We start from the raw sequence: 24379 nt of genomic DNA, 5'->3' as shown, positions 1-24379 counted from the left end.
AGCTGCAGGGCACCTCTTGCTTTCAAGCTTCTTCGAAAATTGTAATTTTCCTCTGACAACCATTTAGCCCCTCTGGTGGAAAATGATTGTTTGTATTCTGTGAACCAACCAGAAAAATGCCGTAACTGTTTGGTGATGTAACAACAACTAAAATCTCAGGTTTAATATGTTCAGTCTAATAGGTTAAATATATTGGCTACATGCAGAACCAACTAAATATAGTGGTCAATAAGAAGAACAATAGTAAAAAGACAAAAATAAAAACCTAGTCTGGTCAAATTTCCAAGAGTATACCTAAAGACTGGGTCTAGTAGTCTCAAAGCTTTTCAGCTTTAATGTTGTGGGTTCAGTTCTTAAATAATGACTGACAAGTAATCTACAACTAGTCGTTTCTGCCCTTTGTGAACAGGGCTGAACAATCACATAAAAGGTCAAAAGAGTAAAGAACTGTTTTCCAAGGCCTCGCGCAAGTCCAATGCTGGCTTTTGTATAAAAAAAATAAAGAAAAAAATCTGTATTTTCACAATGATTGATGTGTAAACCTCACATCAACCTTCTCTAGCCTGACAACAATGAAATCGATAAACTCATTTGCAGAGATCTGATAGAAATCTTCAATTGATCAAAGGATAAAAGGCATTAAAGAGTCCTCAGAAAAACATATTGTGGCCCATAGCTTGGGATTTTTTTATAGCTTGAAGATTTATCTATCTAGGATTGGCTTTCTGGTTAAATGAGCATGTTTTCTTTCATCTTTAGAAATGCGGTTAGCAAATTTGACATTGCTGATTTATATTTTTGGGGAAATATATCAGAATATGCAGTTTGGGAATAACAATTTCAAATTTGCAGCTTTTTATTTCTATTGCATTCGTGTGTCCTCTCAAATGACGCAATAAGACAGGTTGAGTGAGGATAACAAGTTGGATCACATTTCAAATCCCGGAGAAAATGAACAGGTGATGTTAAATCGAGCAGAATTTGAGTTTCCCGGCTGTCAATCACTATTGAGCAGCTGTAAAACCTCCAAGGGTAAATTGACAGTTTTCTTGTCTGCACCTGCAGCTGGTGCTATATGTTAGGGTGTTTCAAAGTTTAGCTGTCCAACGGCCTTGCGCGTGCCGGAAACATTCATAAAAAGTCAGCGAGTGATCGCAATGAATTTTATGCGTGTGGAGGATTCATTTGGTGTGAATGTGTTTACCGGGGAAAGTTGAAGCCATCGCTCTCTGGGACCCCATTTGGTTTGCGGTGCTTAAAACTAAAACTCTGTCTGACAGCGTCTGACATTTAGTGACATACGAGAACGTCATCGACAAACTAAAAGGGATGCACGGTAACAACTAAACACACATGGAAAACTTCCAGAAAGGAAAGTTGAGCTTCTTAAACTGTTTTACCTGTTAAAAAAAAAAAAAAAAGTAATTGGTGTCATTTTAAAGATGGATATAATTGATTTGAAACCAGTGGGGAAGTTGAACGTGGGTTGTTTTTTTTTCCAATAATCATTTAACAACCTTTAATTACTTGTTAATGGGCAACATAAGAATAATTCAACAGTATATTGAGGTTATTAAGCATTCATTCAAATGTAAGTTATGACAGTTGTGAAAATATACAAACATATTGTAACATATTATTAATAGGTAAAGGAATTACAAAGAACCCGATAGTATCACCATTGTAATCATCATTTCGATATCTTTCATATGTACAGCATATAATTTAATTTTGAAGGTAAGAAGAAATTATGATGAAATATGTCAAAATTGTCCAAACCACTAGCAGTCAGACATTCAGACAGGTATCAGGAAACACTCATTCAATAAAGCAAAACGCTGCATATAAAAACTGTCTAATTAGAATTTCAGAAACTGGTTATTATAGGAGGTGATACCAACATTTCTTTCAATTCTGCTTATGGCGTTTTCTGCTAAATAGGTTGCAAGATGTTGGCGCGACTAGTTATGAGTGTGTGTGAGAAACAAAAAAAACTGGCAAAATATAGTAGATATGCTTTATGTCCAAACCAACAATATAATCTCTCAACAAACACTGTTGTCAATAATTCATTATGTCATAGTGTACTGTCAATATTACATGTGCAAGTGCTTCATGACCAGTTGAAACAAATGGTAGCTGCAGCTTGGAAGCTTTAAAATGGAAACTGCATTCATGTCAATGAAAGAGTAAATTCCCAAGCTCTCATACGTATGAGAAGAGGGTTACCTGATGGTCTGTCAAAACACATCAGTGTCATCCCATATCGGCTCCCTGTCACAGTCTTCTCAGCTACGTCAACATACAATACTTAGCAGTCATCACCACACTCGGAGCACCTCTCCTTTTGCCTCGGTCTCTCACTGACACAGTGTCTGCCTCCCTCTCTCCCTCCGACTCCAAATGACAACTCACAGGGACAACAGAGCTTGTAGCTCACTGATTGATTGGGGTTTCTTCCAGCCAATTATAATTAATGCCTGGCAGGATCACATAAAGCGGGCTGATACTCCCATCCACACAGCACGCAAAGGAGATGAATAACCTTAGGCTGAAGGTTGAGGGTTAAACCCATTTCATATATCCTTGTTACGGTTAGAAATGACTTCAACATCAACCCCCAATGCAGAAAGACAGAAACTGAACCATGCCAAGTCTGCATTTTAAACAAAACCCTGTCGATAAATGGTTATTCAAGTGTATTCTTAATTATGCAACAAGGAATCTCTTTGAATTGATTTAATTCAATTAGAACCATGAGGTGTATTTAAAAATCTTTCTGCACACTGCTTTCCATGAAAATTCATTAAAGGCTTATTTGTATTGCGGTCCGATGTTTTCTAACTTCAGTTTCCAATACATGCAGCTGATTTGCAAGTAATGCTAAAATGTGCACGACATGGTCGCAAGCCTTTTCACCAGGACTAACACATCAACTTCAGGTAATACAGCTTTGTCTCACTGTGTCTCACTGTGAGCTTTGAGAGCAAGTACAAATCTCATGGCTCATTAAATCTACAATGCAAATCCATTTTCTTCTCTGGACCCATTGTTTTTATGTGGTTGTTATGATAAAACAGCACCGTAGGCACCAAGGAGAGATTGGATAATTTCATTCCACTGTTTGATTAATGTTTTATTGTTATAATTTTCTATTCATAATTAAATCATTTAGATTTCTTTTTTAATTGCTTCTTTCACATGTGGATGTTTTTGTATTTCTTCTTCTATAAGTTGCTTGAGTGAATTGATCATTATCTACTTTGACAGCTGTACCTTTTGGTCTTTAAGCCCCGACTGAAATACTGAACGTTCTACTAATTTACGGCTTTAACATGTCAATAAAAACTGACGACATACTCAGAAAATGAACCAACAGGAATAAATGTCTCTGAGATTTCGGTTTATGTTCAATTTGGTAGCCCTGTTTCTTGAACAGAATATGGACCACAAGAAGAGTTTTACTGGAGTACTAAAAATCTTGTTTCTTTTTTACAGATGTTTCACAAGCGCACATTGTTCTGCAATCAGTTGTGAAAACATCTCTTGCATTTCAACAAATACAATGTAACTTTCCACAAGATCACATTGCCACCAAGGTCTTGTCAACAACAAATGCACGTGCATATCTCCGATCACAGTAAAAACATATGACAAGTACTACTTTTTAATTTTCTCACAGGTCAACTCACCATATAGTCGGTGGCTCTGATCCTTCTATTTCCAGGAAGTCAGACTTCTCCTCCATTTGAAATTCTGTGAACACCAGGGAGATGGTGTCTCCTGGATCTGCCAGTATTGTCCATTTACACTCTCCGCTGCTTCCGAGGCCTCCAGCACCTCCACCTCCGCCAGTGCTCGGGGAGTCACCACTGGGAAAATCGAAGCTGGAGATGAGCCCACTGGAGCCCCTTAGGGTACCACCGCATGTGTCCTCCGCTGTCAATCACCAAAGGATAAAAAAAACAAAAAAAAACAGGGCAAATGGGATTAGGCGCAGTAAAACAGACAAGGGATCCCTAGGTTATTTTGAACCTGTTACTCAAAGTTCAACATTTGGAAAAGTGGTTGGAGGCATGAAACATTATGTTTCTGTCCCCTCAGATAAATGCAAACCACAGACAGACAGGAGCTGCACACCGAGCCTGTGCTTCCAACACAATTTTGTTTTTCACACATTCACACATCGCCGAGTCCAACTTCTACAACAGAATCTTGCCTGACTATCGGAAACGTTAATGATATCAAACAGAAAATTATAAGGTTGCTTGTGTTTTCTTTAGAGTGACAAGAATCATGAGGCTTTCAGATGAGTAGCAATTGGCAGCGCAATTTGCAAATTAACAGTGTGCTCATTCTGTCACAGCTTACTTTACTGCAGTCTCCATGCAAAGGAGTAAGTCATGAAAATTTCTTGATGCAAGATTCTCCCTTCTCTCTCTCCATCAGTCAGTAATTCATCATTGTTTACTCCGAGACATACACAAATAGTAATAAACAGGGAGTTATAATGCCGATTAATTTCTCAACTGTGAGCACAGCACAGCACATCATGTGAATGTTAATGCACTCTACCGTAACATCGGCCTGCTCCCTTTCTTTTTGCTTTGGTAGTCCGACTCCCATTCCTCTCCTGTGAGCCCTCTCCAATATTTCTATTATTGCTCACTACCCTCCCCTCTATCCCTGTATCCGTTTTTTTCTCCCTGAAGAATTCTAATGATGGCAGGGCTTTCACAGTTTTCACATCATTTAAGACTAATATGTGACACTCAGCTGTGCCAGGCGAAACCTTTGATGGCTCAGTGCTCAAACTCTGGGCTGTCAGAGCTGCCAGCCTTGGAACATTCGTGTATGCTGCATTACACGATTGGTCAAGGAACAAGGAAGTGGATGTATAAAATTCAAAAGAAGATAAAGGGGGTCGAAGAAGAGTTGCTAGTTAGGTTGACGCATGTCCTTTGACACACTAGCACAAGTACAGCAATTGATCAAAGTCTTTACAGGGTGGGAAGAGATGGGAAATTGATACTGTGTGAGACATCAATGTTGTCCATACATGCATGATTCATATTCAGGGGAGACATTCATTTGCAGGAGACACCAAGGGCGGGCTTGGTGGAGGCTCATGTGTTCTACGCTTGCAGCCCTCTATGCAAAAATGAGTGGAAATATGATATGATTCTGTTTATAGTCATACTATTCAACATTTAAATCTAACCCCAAGTGAGGAATATATTTTTTTTCCTCCATAAATCTAAGATGACATTTCAAAGAGGTAACTGAAGGATTTGTGGAGTTACTGGCCATCAGTTGAAATTAATCCAATATCAAGAGCTGCAGAATCTGACCAGAGAAGCTGTATTACTTTTTAACCTTGATGATAGACAGGAGGGCAGCGTGAAACGTCCTCATGACCATCAAGGCAAATTGAGCAAGAAAGACGTGTTGGAGAGGCAAAGAGATAATGAGAAGGGAAGCAAGTGTAGGGGAGAGGATGGGAAAAGACAGAAAAAAAAGAAAAGAAAAAGAGACAAGGGGAAGAGAGAGGACAAAAAGGCACAAGAGGAAAGGGTGAGAGGAACATTGGACTTTTCTAATGAACTAATAAAGAGACGACTGGTTGATCGGATGGAAAAGGAAAAGAAAAATGTCAGAAAGTCTAACCGCAAGCTTCAACACAAACATCTTAAGAGGTCAGAGTCATCTCCTCCATGAGCAGATTCTTCAAGATTGAGTCATCCTTTGTCTAAACATTTCACATATAAGCTTTTATTATTCACTGAGGGATACATTCTGCCTCAGCTTCAGTCTCATCCTTTTTCCTTCTTTCTTTATCGATATCAGAACACCAGACTTTCAATTTTGACACTAAATGAAAAAATGTTTTATAACCCAATAAAATGTTGATGGCCTACAATGGTAGATGTTGGTAATGGTTACGATTATGGTAATGGATTGTGTTTTCAGTGCTTTTGTATTCCCAGTACTTCATTTAATTGGTTTTGGCAGTTTTGGTTAATGTTATAGCCAATTATATTTAGGAATATGATTAAAAAACAATTACAATTCAATCCCAAATGACACATTGTTCTTTTCTCCTGCTTTATATTGAATTTTACCAGAATGGAATTGTTCCGCCATGTAAAGAAGCTTTACATTTTCCACACAAATACAATAAGGGAGTAAACGTGTGCTTTCTCGACTCTGATCATGATCTTTGAACTTTTTAAATCTGCACTCTCTTGAGTGAATGGTGGAGAATGAAACAAATGCTGCCTTTTAAACAGATAAAATGAGAACTTCCCCTCTACTTCACTTCATCATACCAGAAATAAAGTAAAATAGGTTCAGTAAATCCTACTTTTGTAACACAAGTATGAGTGTAGGAGTCACTTTAATATCACTCCCACAATATCTATGGCTGTAATATTACAGCCTCATAAGCTAAAGTATTCAGCATTACCTTTTCAGGATTCACCACAACACTTGAAAATCTTTTACCTGCATGAGCTGAAATGATTGTTCAAATTTAAAGTAAAATCTAAAAGTTTTGAGATTTTACTCAGAGGTCAGTATAATGTAAGTTCGTGGGAATAACAAAACAGGATCAGTGCTGAACTTATTATGTTTTATGAATGAATTCATCTGTTTCATCCAGAAAGTAGGGGTCTCAAAGTCTCAATGTCTGGTCAATATCTGCCAAGGCTATTATAGTCCGGTGGTGGATTCTGCCTAAAAGAAAAACATTTTTTTTTTTTTTTTCCTTCACTCATCATCCAATTCAAACAAACAACTGCACACACTGCTTGCTATAAGCTGGTAAAATTGGTAATCGAGGATATGAGTCGGCTTTCCACTGTCATTCCTAAAGCAGGGTCATTCAATATTACTTAGGTAGTCTATTATGTAGTGAGGCTGTCAGTGAGAATTATTGTGCTCCAGAAGTGCCTTGACAACAGGGAACAGTAAAATGGGAAACAAGTTGGACACAAGAAAGAACAAGTATCACAGGAAATGTAAAATTAATGAGTAGCCATACTGAATCACATATGCCTGTATTCAAAGTGGCTGGACATTTAAAGCACTGAAAAAGCACGAGTTCATTTTAGACCATCTTATAAGGGGATTTGAACCAAATGCCTTTGCACATATATACTCATACTGTCCAGTCAAAACAGATTAACTCATTTTACAACAGTAACCAGCTCAAGAGCTCATGAAATGCTAAATATCGAGTCAGTTTTAATCAGTCCCCACAAGATACAAGATACCAATAGTGTTCCATTACACTTTTTTTTTTCCAACAAACGGAAAGCAACAATAGTTCAAACCACATTTAAATATAAAAATGTTATTCTGAACAACATCTATGTACACTGCAGGTGATTTTGGGACTAAATGAAGCAAACCGAAATGCAAGCTGTTGTTGTTGTAGCATTTATGTACAGGGAAAATAATTGGTCTGTAAACGAAAATAAATGCTGAATGTAGATGTGGTGTGGAGGATGCAGACACACTGTCAGAAGACAGATAAAACCACAGATTTTAAATCATGACCTCATGGACTTCAATGCAGTTAATCGTCTTATGTCTGAAACAGCAAAATCCAAATCATCTCAATTCAATCTTTGTTAGATCTCATAAGGGAAAGGCAAAAGTCTGGACCCCCTGCAATGAAAAAATATGTACACAAACTGGTGTATTTGTTATTTTCAAGCAGAGGGAGAAAGAGTACAGCAATTTCTTACTTAAATGCAACTAGTGGTATATTCCTCGAATTATATTGCTAATAGTAATTAAGGAAAAGTACAATGTATTATTTAAAAATAGGAAATCACTCAGTATTCATTACAGTTTTGCCCACATTTGATTATACTAGATTATATTGTCAAAACAATAAAAATATACACACAAAAAAAAAAATACAATGTGGCATTTTTTAAAGTTAAATGAATCAATCTAGTGGAACAGTTTACACTTAACAGTTGTATTTTTTGTAATTACATTTTCAGTGGCAACTTACGATTTCAGAAGAGACAAACAGTTTAAATTGTTCTTGTATATAGAAAAAGATGTGAATGATGAAAATACTGATAAATGTATAAGTTCCGAAATAATAGCCGTTCCTACAGTAATGTAAGTAATTATAATTTGGATGACCAGCCCTGCTTTAAAAATATGTTTTTGGTTAATCAACATCACAAGAATGAATCCAATTTCCCGGCTTGCACTGAAGAACACATTCAGAAAATTCTTGTGACAACAGCATGTTGAAACGTGTAACTTAGTGTCCCAGTTCGACATTAAAATGACTTGAGCAACAATTCTGTGAATAACACAAGATGCTGTTTGTTTTGAACAAGGTTGCCGAAAAGGATTTTAAGGATTGGGCCAAATTACATTGATATCTGCTGTAACATCAGCTCGTGTCACTAAAATAGCCTTGCTCCATGAATTAATGAAGACACAACTGTTTAGGGTACATGTACAAACACATGCAGTAAATTAAGTTTTAAACATCTGGCAGTGATGAATAAAAATTCATTACAATTCATCACCCAACATAACAAGCCAGCATCTTATGGAAGCTTGATTTGCAAGTAAAAAGAAAACTGCAGTGAAAGAGAGAAAAAACAAGTTGCATATTCCAAGGTTCTTCAAATCTAAACACTTCTTTAAACTCCCCTTCAGCGCTGTGTGATAAAAGCTTTCGCTAAATTGCATATGCACTTATGGCATAAAGCTGTCCATATTTTCATATTGTTCAACGTGAAAGGAATATATCTCGCGCAATTATCTGAGAATCTGCAGGGCATCTGCCAGGGCCTTCAGGCATCATGCGATGAAACATGATACATAAATCAATCAAATATCAACACAGAGCTGTAAGACACAGTGCTGTAGATAAAAGTAAATTAACTTAGACCTTGCGGTGTGTTTCTGCACTAAGCGAAAACCGCAGGCTGTCATCCTGCAGTGTTTATGTTCTGGGTTTTGACTAAAAGGCACAGAGGACACACAACTGCCACTGTAGAAAATGATACCACTGACATTATCATAGAGATGGGGGGCTGGGGGTGGTGGGGGGAGACACTAAAAAGCTCCTTGCACAAACTGTAAACAAAAATGAAAGCCCCTCTTGTTTCTCAGATCTTTGAACATCAAGATAGGCTTCTGTGGGGGAAAGCTGATTTATGATTTTCTCTGAAGTGGTTTCTATGATGATGGACATTTGCTCTGATCATTGGCAAATATCATTCATCTCAAGAGGTAGCAGCAAAAAGCAATGGACAAAAGGAGTGACCAGTAATGAAGGAAAGCTTTTTTTTTTTTTTTTTATCCACTGGAAATGGTGGCTATGGCAGTGGTGTGGAAGCAACTTTAATTCTTTTTTCTATTTTAAAGCAACTAAAAAAAGGTGCAAGTCATTCGCGAGTTTATGTGCTGCGGATTAATCACCAATATTTCAGCAGAGGGCTTTCTGACAGCATAAGATATATGTCCACAACCACATTTAATCATAATAACCTCACTTATAACTCATTAATGTGTCTAAAGTTGTAGACAAATTGCACAGGAAAATTAGGTAGATGGTTAAGAGGAATTCATTGTGCTACAGAAGCAGCGAGACGGGCTTCTTCGTGGTTTCTTTGGGGAGCATCCATGCATAGTGCTGTAAATCATGCACAGGCACACTGCTGTCTGAAGAAAAAAAAAACGCTTTGCAGCTTAAAAATTCCAAATGGCTTTTACTAGATAATGCCTCACAGGTTCCGTGCATACAGTGCGTGCAGTGTTTCAATGAGACGCATGGCAGAATGCAAGGTAGAGTTTGCCAAGGAGGTTGAGCGACATGAAAGACGCACTGAATGCTGGGCAATGTGTTGCTTAAGCAAATCATTAGAGCATGCTCTGGATTTAAAAATGATCTCTCCCTCTCCCTTTTAAAAACGTTGGTGGTGTTAAAAAAAAAAAAAAAAAAGATGGTGGCGAGGATTAGGACTGCTTTAAGCTGAGCTCATTTACATCCCCAGCATCAGCAATCTAATGCTACTTGAGGAGGGATTAAGCCTCTCTCCCCTTAACTTTGATCAGATATACAACACTTGTCTTTCTACTTAGAAATATTCACCCCCAAGGATAGAAGGGAAGGAACTCATGTATAATTTTTTACACTACCTCAGGTTTTTCCTTTGTAATAATCCCTGTGTTAATGCAAAAGCAGTCACTATGTCTACAGTAAGTCTCTCATTTGCTCAGTTGCAAGTCATGTTAAACTTTAAATAGGGTTGAGGTATTTGAGGATCTGCACCGGGTTGGCAGAGATACGATTTATTTTGCATTGCGCATAATGCTGGAGGTCATTTCATTAAAGTGACCATCTCAGAGTAATTTCAGACTTTAAATGAATTATGAGTGAAGACAAGGATGATTCAATGAGCAAACGGGCTCCACAGCCACAGTTGTAATACGGGATTAGCACATGGGATTTACTCCTTTTTGTTTCATGAAATGCAGGCACCCTCATTGTCATCTAAATGTTATTTTGAAATCAGTGCATACTAAATATAAAAGCCTTGCACTGGTAACCCAATTCTCAAGACAAACACTTTCCACACTTATGGATTTTATGTAAGTATGCTTTGCAGTCACTGCTGGTGAAGATATTAGGCTATTTTTATATCAATCCTGACTGCGGAGGACGACTTAGCACTCACTTGGCCATTCGCCGATGGCGAGAATTTTCAGTCCAAGTCACATTTTCATATTCAAATTCTCAATTTGATGCAGAGTTTAAGAGGCACTGCAGAGAGAGCTGCGTGTTTAGTCCAATCAACTCACCCAACAAGGAAATGTTTTCAAAAGCCAACGTTTTACTGTGCCTTCATTTTCTATTCTGTCAGATACTGGCTGGCAGTAAGAATGACAGTGTATCAATAGAGCATATTCTCATGTTGCCGTGCTGTCCCTGTTTGCCGTCTCGCTGCCTGGTTTAATGAATGTCCAGAGACTATTTAAATGGAAGGAATCAAAATGGGCTTTTGGGAGGAGCAGTAGTAACTCACAATTAGAGTAGCCATTAATTCTCCATTTGCTGCCTTTCCGTGTGGGGTTGATTCAGTCCACTATTGTCCGTCTTTTTGGCACGTACATCTCCTAATCTACGTCTTGTGTTACCATCCGCAGGGACAGATCCAAAGCACAGGTTTATGTTTGATGTACATTCATAAACATGGAGCACATTAGGAAAATAATAGTTTCATGGTGATTCAATAAATCCCACAAAACCATAATGGAATTCGTGTGATGCCCACCGACACTTCAATCCATCAATGTGTAAATTGTACTTTTCTCTATAACAGAGATGAATAAATGGGGTTGTGTGGGTTGCATCTTTTGGAGAAGGACTAAGAAGAACTAAATTGAAGCACTTTATCCATCTATAGTTGTGCCTCCAGGGTTAACTCTGCAAGTGACCACATTTAATTAAATTCAAGTTGACATTTCACAGCAAATACATTTATATCAGATAATTCCACGCTTAAGCAATTAGGTATAATATTACTCAAATTTGCAACCACACATCTTCATTATGCCGCTTTAAATATAGCATTTTTCTTTTGCACTTTTCTCCTCCATTTCTAAGTCTTTCTATCGCTCGCAGACACGCAAAGGTTTGACAAACATTGGGGACTTTGGAAGTTGGACGCGAATGGAGCGGAGAACTGGGAGGAACATGAAAGAGAGAAAGAGGGCAACAAAAGAAGGCGACAGGATGAAAGACTGAGGTGTTACGAGGCGGCGGGGGGTGGACGGTGGATTGGGAGGAGATTTTGTGTTGCTGTGTGTGTGTTTAGTGTGAAACAATTGGTGATGAGCAGAAAGGGCAGGATCTCTGAGGAAATAAGATCAAAGGACCATCTGCCCGTATACAGGAGCCGGCCCGGATTTAGACGAGAGAGAGTGTGGCTCAAGCAGTGCCCAGGCCTGAAAAGGAGCAATGTTTCTGGCCTGTGGCAATAGAGGCTAACACCATTCTTAAATGGAAAGGAATCCTACATGTGCAGTTTTTTGTCTTTTTTTTTTCCTCCAAGCATGTCATTTCTCAAACATATGCTGAGCCACTTGCTTGCCTCAAACTGTGGAATGAGTTGACATGAGCAAATTTGCTCTGCTGGCCTTGGGGTGTGTGGGGATGGTATTGTGATAGCGATTTATTTTTATTTTTGCTCATATATCGTCTCTTATGTTTGGAAGGTTTCTTAATGTCTTAGACCTAGTTGTCCACAACTAAATTGTCTAATTCATTCAATTAAACATGAGTTTATTCCCTGCTTCCTAGCAAAACAAAAACAATACGGGTCATTTACATAAACAATTTACATTAAGAAAATCCAATAAAACTAAATGAAAACATTCCAATAGTACAAAACAATTAATTGTGATTCAGTGAAACATTGTATGGTTATTTCCTAATAGAACAATGGTGTAGTGGTAATCACTCTCACTTCATGGCAAGAAGGAGCCTCGTCGTTCTTTGCGGAGTTTGCATGTTCTTCCAGTGGGTTATCGCTGAGTACTCCTTTTAACTCCCTCAAACAAAGATGCATTAGTGGCTAATTGGTGGGTTTAAATTGCCACGAGATGTGAAAATGACTGAGTGAGGATATTCACAAAGTACCCTGCCTTCATTCATGATCAGCTGGGATCAGTAGAGCAGATGCGGAGGACAGTTCTTTTGATTGAGGTTCATCTCTACACAATAACAAAACAACTCAGAAGAATATCATATTGGACATGAAGGAAAGTAACTTCGGAATTGCTTTCAGTCAGGCCTTTTTTGGCAAATGTTGAGGATCTATGAGCTTGCAGGATTCTGTATAAAGTGGTGACGGACTCACAAAATAACAAATATATCTGTCAGGTATTTTTGTCTCTGGCACAAAATGACCGAGGGTAAAGGGACGCTGATTCAAATGACATTCAGAGCAAAGTTTGCCATCTATTAAGATACACATGCCAACTTTGAAGGTTCACATTAGTTGATGTACAAAGCCACTAGTTCCATAACTTCAACTCCACCAGCATAATCTTCTGTTTATCCACTAAATGATTTATCCAGGAAATATTTCTGGCTTCATCTTTTCTCGGAGATGAGTTTTATGTGTTAAAACCTTAGCTGCCTGAATTGCCAGATATAGGTCTCATTCTACCACAGAAATGAATAAACAGCATGATATGAAGAGCACTAGTCGGTCATTCATCAACAAACTGTCAGTTAAAACCGTCATTGCACTGTAACGTCTTCTTTACTCTCTGTGATCCTGATACTTGGGCATAAAACCCTTGCAGAGATGAAATACCGATGTACAGCATCTTTAAGGGTTCAAGTCCAGGGCATAGCAGCACTTTTGATTATGCGAGGGAGTTTTTGTGTGGCAAATGATGCAAAAACTCCTATGAACCAATTCAAGTGTAAGACATATAAACTGCAATACCTCAAGCAATGTGGATTTGTACATTTTTGTGCAAAAAAAAAACAACCTCACTATAAATTAGTTTCGGGTCTACTGTGCAGTTATACCGTACATCCAAACTTATTCTACTGAATATGCAAACTGAAATATAGCATAAGTATTCTGAAGTGGTGAGATTACCGTCTGAGCCTTCTCCTATGGGGACCTTATATCTTGTGCATCATTACCTGATAAATCAGGATGTGCATCACAGGTGATTGAACAAATTGAAAAAGATGCACAAAGACTGGATTTATCACTCTCCAACTTGACAGGAGTCAAATTATAGCCCAAACGGAGCTGCAAACATAGTAGATGTGCCAGTTCTGCTTACAGCATTAGTGCATTTAAGCTACTGGCTGTACAGGAATAAATATTTAATTAACCTTTTGAGTCATGGAGCCTCCAATCAACTTCTTCAACGTGATTAAAATTATTCCATCCCATCAGATTGCAAATAAATGTAGTGCTCTAATGAAGACTTGCGCCAGACTTTAGTACATCACGGGTGCAGACAAGTCTGCCAGTCACACAGCTATCAAACTGTCAATCATTAAAAAGCAATTAACATTAAGGAATTTGAAGAACTCCAATGAGAAGGTCAAAAGAAACCAATCACCAGCTCATTTTGAATTTCTTATGGGATCCCTGAAATATGAAGATAACATCAAGAGCTCTCCATGATATCCTGCAGTCACATTGTACAGCAGTGAACGGAAAAAAACCTAATCACATGCAGGTAAAAGAATTAGCGACTTATCTTAAGAGATAAGACATCCTTACCTCTGCAGATTGGCACAGGAAAGTCCCACACCGACACACCTGCCGCATTGTTCACACAGGTGAGGAGTGAGTGTCCGTCCAGGACGTAGCCGGTGACACATCGGTACCGTATCTTGTCACCGACGTTGAACTGAGTTCCATTCAGTATTCCTTTGGGTGGAACTCCTGGGTTTCCACATGAGCTGCTTCTGAGCTCTAGAAAAATGGAAAAGAGAGAGAAAGCAGATAAGAATAACAATGTACTGCAAAAAATGTAAATGTTGCAAGATGTGCTTGACCTAATCTGTAGACATAAATACATTATGTTTAGACAAAATTTTCTTGACATGTCAGAAGTGGCATTGTCGTTTTTGTTCTGGAGTTCAAGACACTGGAAGCAAAAACGAAAAAACTAAATCTGCCAAAATTGCATGAAAATGTGTTATTCAGATACTCATTCATAACAGAAGAGATTAATTTGTGAGAAGATTAAATAAACTGCCCAGGGAGTCTCAAACTATCACGCGGTTGTCTTACCCATCTTACTTTAAGAACTCATTGAATAACATACATCTATATTGGTAAGGAGCAATGTGGGGAGTACGTGAGTGCAATGTACTAGAAAAGAAAATTAAACATTGTAATAAAAAAGGAGGTACAAGAGCAGTAGAATCAAATTATGTACCTGAATTATCTGTAATACTTCATTGTTGTGGCAAAATTATATGACATTTATAAATGTTTCTTCAAAGAAGATTAGACTGGATGTGCACTACATTTTTGTTGTAACTTAAATGAACTACAGTACTGAGTCACAACTCATTACATTACTTTGCAGGCCCCTTGAGGGAGATGGGAGCCCTGTTGAAATATACTGTCAAAATGTAAGGGGTTCAGGAGTAATTGAACATCTGGCTCCATGTTTCTTATACTGTTTTGCCATGTTCACTGTTGCTTCATGAAGCTTCGTGAAACTCAGCTGTACTTTTGAGAGCTGAATTAGGTTTGGCATTCAACTGAGCGGTGCGGAGTAGAAAGGAATAAGTGGTAACCACGTAGAATCAGAATGAGAGGATTCAGGGGGACAAAAACGAAAAAAGACTCAAAAACAGAAAAGCAAAACGAAATCACATCATCTTGTCTGTCATGTTGCCAGCTAACCTGATACACTGGCATTTCAATAACTCCACTGCGAACAGAAGCAAGAGAAAGACTGTGGAGCTACAAGACTTTATTTTGCTATATGTTGCAGACTATAGCTCTATCTTTATGTTAAATAAAGACTACAGTCATCAGTTTTATAAGTATCGTTTGAAATTGGAAAGAAAACTGAGAAAAATAAATAGCTCTGAATTTGGTTGTATTAAGATGTTTTTCAAATGTGCGGCTGAATATTTTTCTGTTTTGTCACATCATGAGGAATATTTTCACTGTATAAACACCATGCACTATCTTTGAAGTGGAATATCGCATTCTCAGTATATTGCTTATCTAAGTCTCTTCAAGTAACAGCTGAGTACATGAAAGTCTATCATCAAATTGAATGTACTCGCCTGGGGAATTAACATTATGTATGTATGTATGATATTTGCATGCCAGACTCAAACACATTTCAAGTTATATTATTCAATTACAATCTTTATTATTTCTCGTGGTATATTAAGCACTTAATAAAGCTCTGCAGGGTAATGAAAGACTAGAGTATAACAAAAAGAGCAATACTAATTGTGCAAATTATCCTCTTGGAGAAAAGAAACTTTATAAAATGAAATGTTAAAATTTATATACTACATATTTTTCACATAAATTAGGAAGTCTTTAATTGACTACAATTTATCAGTTATTGATTTACAAGTAGTATCTTAATGTGAAAAGGAAGAGGATGTAACCGGTGCACAAAATCTATCAGCACACTGACCCAAGCCATCTCTACCCCAACAGTACAATACATCTAAATTTAAAAAATAAAAAAATTCAGACTTCTAAAAATTATGAAAAATACTTAACATTAGCAATGCACTGGGTATGATCACTGTGTTAAAGTGGAGAACAAATTTGATCATCTATATTGAGATGTGAGCTTAACACAATCCTTCAGTGTGCGATTTTACTCCATTCTTCTCATTTCCCAGCACAAGATTCATCTGTTACCCTTTTATTCCAAGGCTAAACGCAAAACAAAAGGAGCTCATCGGGACCAATTTCCTTTCGCAATTACAGCACATGTCAGCTGCCCGACTTTAAATGCTGACTGACATTTTGGAGGCAGGATGGGGTCTGACCTGAGTTTGTACAACTAAACTTTTAACATATGCATGTCAGACTACAGACTAAATATTATACTGGACTTGAGGCTGCTTAAAACTGCTGCCAACAAAGTCTAATTTTTAAAAGCAAAGTATTGAGGCATCATTCCGGAATACATAGGTTTAATACACAAGTGCCTGGTGGATATGCGAGCATGTTCTCTTCACTCAAGAGTTCTCATATCAAAAACAAATATCAACATTGTATTTTCATCAAATCAAACTTTTTTTTATAGAGCACTTTTCATACTTTGTGTGTAGCACAAAGTGCTCTGCATGTTTATAAAAAAAGAATACTTTATGACTGAGCTTTCAGGTAGTGATCACTATGCGTGTCTGATTCAGAGCACTCGTGTTGACAGTAGTATGTAATAATTCCTTCAACCAATAACTAAACACACAGCCTGATTGAGCAGTCAAGCTAAAAATGTTATTTGTGATATGTGCCATCTGTTTATTCTTAATTATTCCAACTGGCAGGCCAGGAATAAGAAATGCATTTTTAAGCATACTGAAACAGCATGCAAAGTAAATCTAGGATTGAGAGAAATGGTGAGGAGCATACGTGAGACCCTGGTTCACTGATAGATTCTCCAAAGTCACGTTTCTCAATGGTAATTTCCAGGAATGTTTCCTGAAATGTAATTACTAATCCACTTTACATTGCAGATGCTCAAAAACGCATCTCTCATACGTATGATCCCTAATGAATGCGATATAAATCCTCATCATGGTTTGCCGGCTGTTTATGTTTACGGGCAAAATTAAACAACAACAGACTGCAAACGGGAGCAAAGCATGTGCTCGTATTTTTTTTTATGATCTCCGGAACGTGGCAACAGAAATAGGAAAAAAAATGCTGATACCTGATTGCCTTTTCATTAAAAAAAGAATAACAATCTAGTTAGTTCCTTCATATACACTAGCATATTACTAAATTAAGAAACAATGTACAAACACTCAATATCTTGTAAAAATGATTTAGACCTGATCCCTGCAATTATTTGCATAAGTTACAAAAATGCACAGAAAAATGAATCCATAAATGTGAATTAGTGATTGAGAGCCCGAGTATGGAGTCATTTGTGAAGGACAGCAAACTGTGGGTCGAATATAATGGTGACACACACATTGCAGTGCTAATGATTCGAAGCTGATGTAGAGATGACGAGTGAAAGGCGTCTATGATTGACTTATGATCGGAGCAGAGGTCAGCAAAGTGGAGGGACGGCCAGATTCCTAATTATGACATTCATTTGCAACTACAACAGTGTGCATCAGCAGATATGTAAACTAATGTTTACACACATTTTGGTAAAGGTTACCCATGTCAGCCTGTTTGATGTTACAGGAATAAGGTAAACAGACCAAGTTCACCTAAAAAGACAGAGTAACAAAGAATAGGGCAGAAAGACTATGCCAAAGTCACCCAAGTAAATTTTGTCTGCATAGTGAAAAATGCCACCGATGTACAGTACTAGTCTTTATTAAACTGCCAAAACCTTTGAAGAGTTTGAGGTTAATTATTGTCTCTAAAATTCCCCATCTTTGCCCATCATCAGTTGCAATAAGCTACACTGCTCAGTGATCTGAAATTGGATAAAACTGTATGGAAGTGGATAAAAAAAGATCCTAAAGAACAGTCTCTACAGAGCCATCAACATACATGAACAAACCTCATTCATTATCCACTAACCTGCTCCTTTTTTCCTCTCTTTTTCATTGCCTTGCTTTATTGTGAGATGCAGCAACATATTATGAGCTCCAACTCCACACAGCCGTGCAGAATCCACAGCAACAAACAAAAAATATGTCTCTGTGGGACGGTGAGGGAACCTATGAAATTGAAATTTATTTGTTTGATATATCAAATCTTTTGAGTTCAACAAAGTGTGACAAAGCACTTCAAAGGCAATCTAAATATCTACAACGTCACGACAATACGGCTTTACAGTGTGATGCTTGGATTTAACTTCAGCACGCTGCCGAGCTGAAAACAGACGCGTGTAAAAAAACAAAAAAGGAATATGTGCAATACAGAAAAATCAAAGAGCCAGGAATTGTGCTGTATGCAACCAGTTGTTACTCTCAATTTGACATCAGAAAAACTGTTTCCCTGCACCACACGAGTAGTATTTGACCAATCATTAACTGCAAACAGTAGCAGTAACTTTAAAAAAAAAAAAAAGGACAAAGTGCTTTGGCTGTGTAACAATCACAACCCAATTAAAAATAAGAGAAAAAAAAATGAAGCTGGAACTTGGCTGCTGGGCTGGGCTGGCAAACATTATTTGGCTGACTTTTTGGTGGAGAACTCTGCCAACGATACTGAAAAAATGTCATGCACCACAGAACCAATGTATGACACCTTGCACTTCAAATTACAGATATGAGTTTGATTTAGGAGGTGAAGGGAAAAGACTTTCTCAAAATATTAGACCATACAGCAGCCAGTTTGGAGTGAGATTATAAGAGATGAAGTGTTTGCAATACCCGTAACATTCTTTTCAATATTAGATGACCTATCATTCCCTTTCTAGGAGCCACTTCATTAAAAAAAACAGCACATTATGAAATATTAAAAACATAAGTTATACTTATAGGGGCTGAATAGTCACCTGTCTTGTGGAATAATGTAGAACAGAAGGCAGGTTAGAAATGTAACCATGTTTGGCACTGAATTCAATCACAGAACCACAAAAGGTGGAAAAAAAAAGAAAAGATCATGAATACAAAAAACTGTTGCCAAACAAAAGTCTGAAAATTTGTCTGTTTTTCTAAATTGTTACTGGCGTATCTAAAGAGCAGATAGTTTTACTCTCCCCAAAAATGAAACACCTGGACAACATAATGTTGTAAAGCAAATACCTTTAGTCTATTCTCTCAGACGAAAGCCAAGTTCAGCTTTTCAACACAATAGATCTGTACCTGTTATACCTGTTACACTCATCAGTTGGTGCCAGTCATACATCACTGATACTTCAATAATTCAAAATAAATGGCCTTTTCCGAATTTTTCGTATCGCCACAATCATTCACTCCAGTTCTTTTCAACCGAAGCGTACTGTGACTCCAACGTGACTGAGCGAAATTAAAACCTCAGAACTTAGTGCACTGTTGCGCTTGTTACAAATCATACCCAAAAAGAGACTGCACCCCATGAACCTCAGCTAGTGCCTCAACAGAGCACTAATTTCAGCAGCCAGATGTTGCTGGGACATCGGGCAGATTGCACTCAGCCAAATAAAAATGTGATAAGGTATAAATTATTTTCAAAGATTTTCAGGCCATGTTTTCCAAAATGCACAAGAGTCTTCGGTAACTTTCCAGTGATGCTCTATGCAAATGTGTGTTTCATTCAAATACCAGGCTCATAAAAAAAAAAAAAACAAGCAAAGAATTAAATTTGCATACTATTAAACAAATAAGTAGATGTTCATACAGCTAACAACACCATATGATATGTGATTTTAGAAACACTCGTCTAACTCCAGGGAGGAAAGGAAAAAAGGAATGTAACTGGGAGGTGTTCTTGAAAGCATGACAGTGGAGAAACATAACTCCCATTCTCACGAGGAAGTGTTTTAAGAAACTAACCCCAGGTCACTAATTAAAAGGAAATAGATGCACCCTGGCTGTAATTACACCAGCTCTGACTCACTGCCCTTTGGTGTGTGGAAAGTCATAAGCAGTGTCTCAGACACGGACCCTTGAAATAATGCACATAACAGGCTGCAGATATTTGAAGCAGTTGCTCTGGATGAGGCCCCCCACTGTGATGAAAGTGATTGAGTACAAATAGAACCGTGTGCGGGTTTGAGCTGAAAAAGTGAGTGTGAAACCTGGGGGGGGGGGGGGGGGGGGGGGGGGGGAAGGCACTTTTAAAAAAGGATTTCCACTTTTGTTAGGATTTGAACAACCCCCTAAAGAAATCAAGTGTTTTACATACAATCCTGAGAGTGTGAGATGCTGTTTGGAGGCCTCTAAATAAGTTGTTGGTATAATTGAACCGAGAGAAAACAGCTGCTCCTAAATACCAGAGGCTTGTGCTAAACTTGAAATTATGGACAAACTTAACTTGAGGTGGGGAAAAATAATCCAACAACGCTAATATGAGGCCCACTGAGTGCCTTTATTCTCGCATAGCTTCAGCAAGTCTGCAACGTGAACTCAATATAAACATATGGAGCCCAACATTATAATCAGCAAGGACTATTTGATATGCAACATAAAACTAAACTAAACATTACCATCATGGTGCATGGCGTTTCTAACTCAGTCAGACCTCTATGACTCAACTGTAAACTACAACTGTGTGCTTTGAATCATTGCTACATTATCTTAATATAAGCAACTTTATTTTTTTTTCAAAAGAAAGCACTGCAGACTTCAAAGGATCACAGTATATACTCAGCATAACAAACACTTAGCTATGATTTTTAGTTACAACTCGCACACAATGAGAGAGAGAGAAAGAGAGAGAGACCGGCTGGCATTATTCCTCATGATAGTGGTAAAGAGTGAGTTATGTGAACTAGTAAATGAGGTAGTTGGGTGCGAGATTTCTCAGGGGTTCAGCTATTTATTTCGCCTGTATATCTAATGACTCTGTAGCCCTTTGAAGAAGATGGAGGTTTGACGGAGTGGCCGTGTTTGTGAGCACACAAGCAGTACACATTCCCCACAGGAGCTGTCTGTGTAGACTGCATGCATGCCTGCCTGCCTGCCTGCCTGCCTGGCTGGCTGGCCGGCCGATTGGCTGGCTGGCTGCTTTACTGACTGCAGAGCTGAGCTGAACTGAGCGTTTTATGCAGGAGGGGAAATATGGACTGACTGAACCTATGTCAGATCACAGGCAAAGGCAGCTGGTATATGACACAAGCACATACAGGCACGCACAAGCATACTTTTCCAACTCGGTGCACACTTTGCATTCCCCGCAGACGGACATGAAATGATTTGGGGAGAAAAGATGCAATTACATTTTATAGGTCAGCTGTCTTTGAAAGACTTTTTCAAAAAAAAATAAAAAAATAAAAAAATTGCAGGTTGAAATGGCAACAAGGCAGGTTTTAGATAGAATTGAGCACTGTTTTCTGTTATCAACTTTCAACAAAGGGCACAGAGATAGATTTTCACACAGCTGAGAAGATGAGCATCTGACTGCAGCCTATCCCTTTTCCTTGGGACAGCACCAGTGGCTTCTGTTTAGCTGTGTTGCAGAAAAATATCTGCACTGCTTTTTAAATGCAACTTGACCCTGTTAGCGTTAGGTTTGCAGAATCATGTCCACAGAGTCGTGACGGTTCAGGAAAGCTAAAACTATTCAGTCATACAACTCACAGAAAGTTGAAGCTGGTTGGTATGCCAACACGCTTGATAAAAGATTGACAGGCCATGGAGAAATTAAATTCCATCTGGTCGTGTCCTTCATTGTGTCCTTTGCATGCTCGTGGATTCAAATCCACCTAATTGCAAGCATGATTCAATCATCTCGGAGAGTCTACAAGCGTCGCACTTTTTCCACCACAGGAATACGCAGCATATACATATTCATGCGCAGGATTTAGCAAACCATATCAGCATAACAAGAGAGAAAGGTATACAGCAATGACTGCGACTTATGTGGTTGGGAAATGCATTATGGATGAGCACAGTTTCTCACTAATACATGTCATTCATGAGGGATCCTGGGAAAAAAATGTAAATGTACAATCACGGGTTGATGACGGTGAAATATTCAACAACGCGATGTTGTGAACGAAACACTTTTTGTACGTGAAAATATCAAATTTACCTGTTGAGCAGATGAAATGAAACATCTCCCTTTCTGAAAATTGCAAGTGTGCCATCTCAATTGATAATGTTTCATAGATTGGTATTTCCCATAAGGGGGCAATAATCCCTTAATGGTGCTTTGGCCTACTGCAAAGAGGTATGAAATGTATTTAGGTGTTCTTTATGCAAATTTACAAAATTCTGATCGAATCAATAAAAATGTAAATGGGCCTTTGGAAAAAGCTGGCTTCTATCTTCAGCATTTGTATTTTTAAATTCAATATTTGATTTTGAATTAGTCAAATTGTCAATATGTGGCTGCAGAAATTGACAGAGGAATGAATGTCCCAATACTTTTCCCTCCCTCTTTGTGTGAGGTTTCACAAAAAACTTTTCATTCGGATTGGTTAAATGGTTCTTGGCATAAAAGAAATATCAGATATCCTCTGAGTATAGCTCCCCAAGATCAAACTGTATCTGTGGACACTGCAGGCTTTAAGCTCCGACATCACACTTGTGTAAAGTTGCCCCAAGCACCAGGATCAGTTGGTATTCCAGCTTTGACATCAAAAATTGTTTTCGTATTTTCACACATTGAGTCAAATAACCGAAAGAAGTGAATACGACTCAAGCAGAGGAGAAACTTTCAGCGTCTACAATGTGTGCTGTACACACTGTTTGCACACCTGGTTATTAAATAGTGTGCTTTAGTCATAAGAAAATGATTTAAGTGTTACTTTATCACATTTCTGTCTTAATAGTAAATCTGACTCCTACACTTTTAAAGTGAAAATTCAACAAGTCTGTGGAATGTTCGCTGTGAAAAATATTATTTGAAATTACTTTTTTCCAATACTGAATGAGAGTAAAATGTCTCACAGCTATATAAGAAGATAACGTCCATGAATTTCTGTGATACATTATATATTGAAAAGATGAAGAAAAGGAACAAGATCTAATTCAACCCTGCAACCTGCTGGAGACTATGAACAAGATAAAAGGAGACAGGGGAGGAAGAGAAGCCAAGCAGGGGACAGAGGGAGAACACAAATGGACAGACGGAGAGGAGCGAGGTCCTGGACTGGCCAGGTCTAGGGTAGAAGGTGGTGGAGTCATTCCAGGTAAAGGACAATGTAAGAGACAGGAAGTGGACATGACGAAATGGCTAAAAGATCGTGAAGTAAAGTGATGCAGACAAGCTGGCTGAAAGAAAGCAGAGAGGAAGAGAAACCAAAATGATCAAATGAATATTGAAAGAAGAAGGAAAAGGGGAAAAAACAAAGACGGATGAGCAAAGAGGCTCACCTGAAAGGAGCAGGAGGGAGCAAGATGGTCACAGAAGGATAGTTCATATTTAGACAGCTCCCCGCTGCACTCGGCGCTGCTTCAACACAGATAACTCAGTACATCCATTAGCTCAACTAATTCCCATCACCATCTGCCATGCAATTTCAGATGCACCTCTGGAGTCACAGAAAAGGTTCAGGACTTTTGGGGGAGGGATGTTGATTTGGAAAATATGAGATTAATTTGCTTAATTGAAGTACCTAATGTTTTCATAACTCAACAGTGGAAGTCCACAAGGAAATCAGGTGGATTAAGCATGATCGCATGCCGCTCTCTTAAGAACAAATGGTGTCTACCCACCACATCCTGGATGATGGATTTTTCTTTAAAACGATAACCCAATTTATGAGAAGCTTCCTCATTGTGGTCTCTTAAATGGATTACATATTTGGTCATCTTTAATGTAAGATGCTTCTTTTTCTAAAAACAGTGAGAGACAAAGAACAGGAAATGACGCTCTCCTTACCTTCATAAGCAACTTTAAATCCATGCGCGCTTACTGCAAAGTCACTGGTAAGCCTCAGTGAAAAAATGGAGCCAGAACTGGTCACAGGCGGCGGGATGGTAAATCCTGTTAACCTGCAAATAAGAGAGAGAGAGACCTCAGAACTCAGCGTGTGATTTCAGTCCTATCATCACATTTACGCCCCATAATGACATTGTGCA

General features: G+C 38.3%; 1 protein-coding gene across 1 annotated transcript in view; it reads right to left on the bottom strand.

Moving 5' to 3' along the window:
* The window catches only part of LOC308114193 (CUB and sushi domain-containing protein 3-like), a gene marked incomplete at both ends in the record, with an annotated part of 224717 nt that overhangs the window by 162019 nt on the left and 38319 nt on the right, over positions 1 to 24379 (bottom strand). The window contains 3 exons of the mRNA XM_080470880.1: positions 3693 to 3939; positions 14304 to 14498; positions 24180 to 24292. Of these exons, the coding sequence (XP_080327006.1) occupies positions 3693 to 3939; positions 14304 to 14498; positions 24180 to 24292 (555 nt within the window). The remainder of the gene's footprint in view (positions 1 to 3692; positions 3940 to 14303; positions 14499 to 24179; positions 24293 to 24379) is intronic.

The sequence above is a fragment of the Lipophrys pholis genome, assembly GCF_963383615.2.
Source record: "Lipophrys pholis genome assembly, chromosome: 9".
NCBI classification, from domain to species: Eukaryota; Metazoa; Chordata; class Actinopteri; order Blenniiformes; family Blenniidae; genus Lipophrys; species Lipophrys pholis.
The sequence above is the reverse complement of the archived record's forward strand: the minus strand, read 5'-3'. Positions and strand labels throughout refer to the sequence as shown.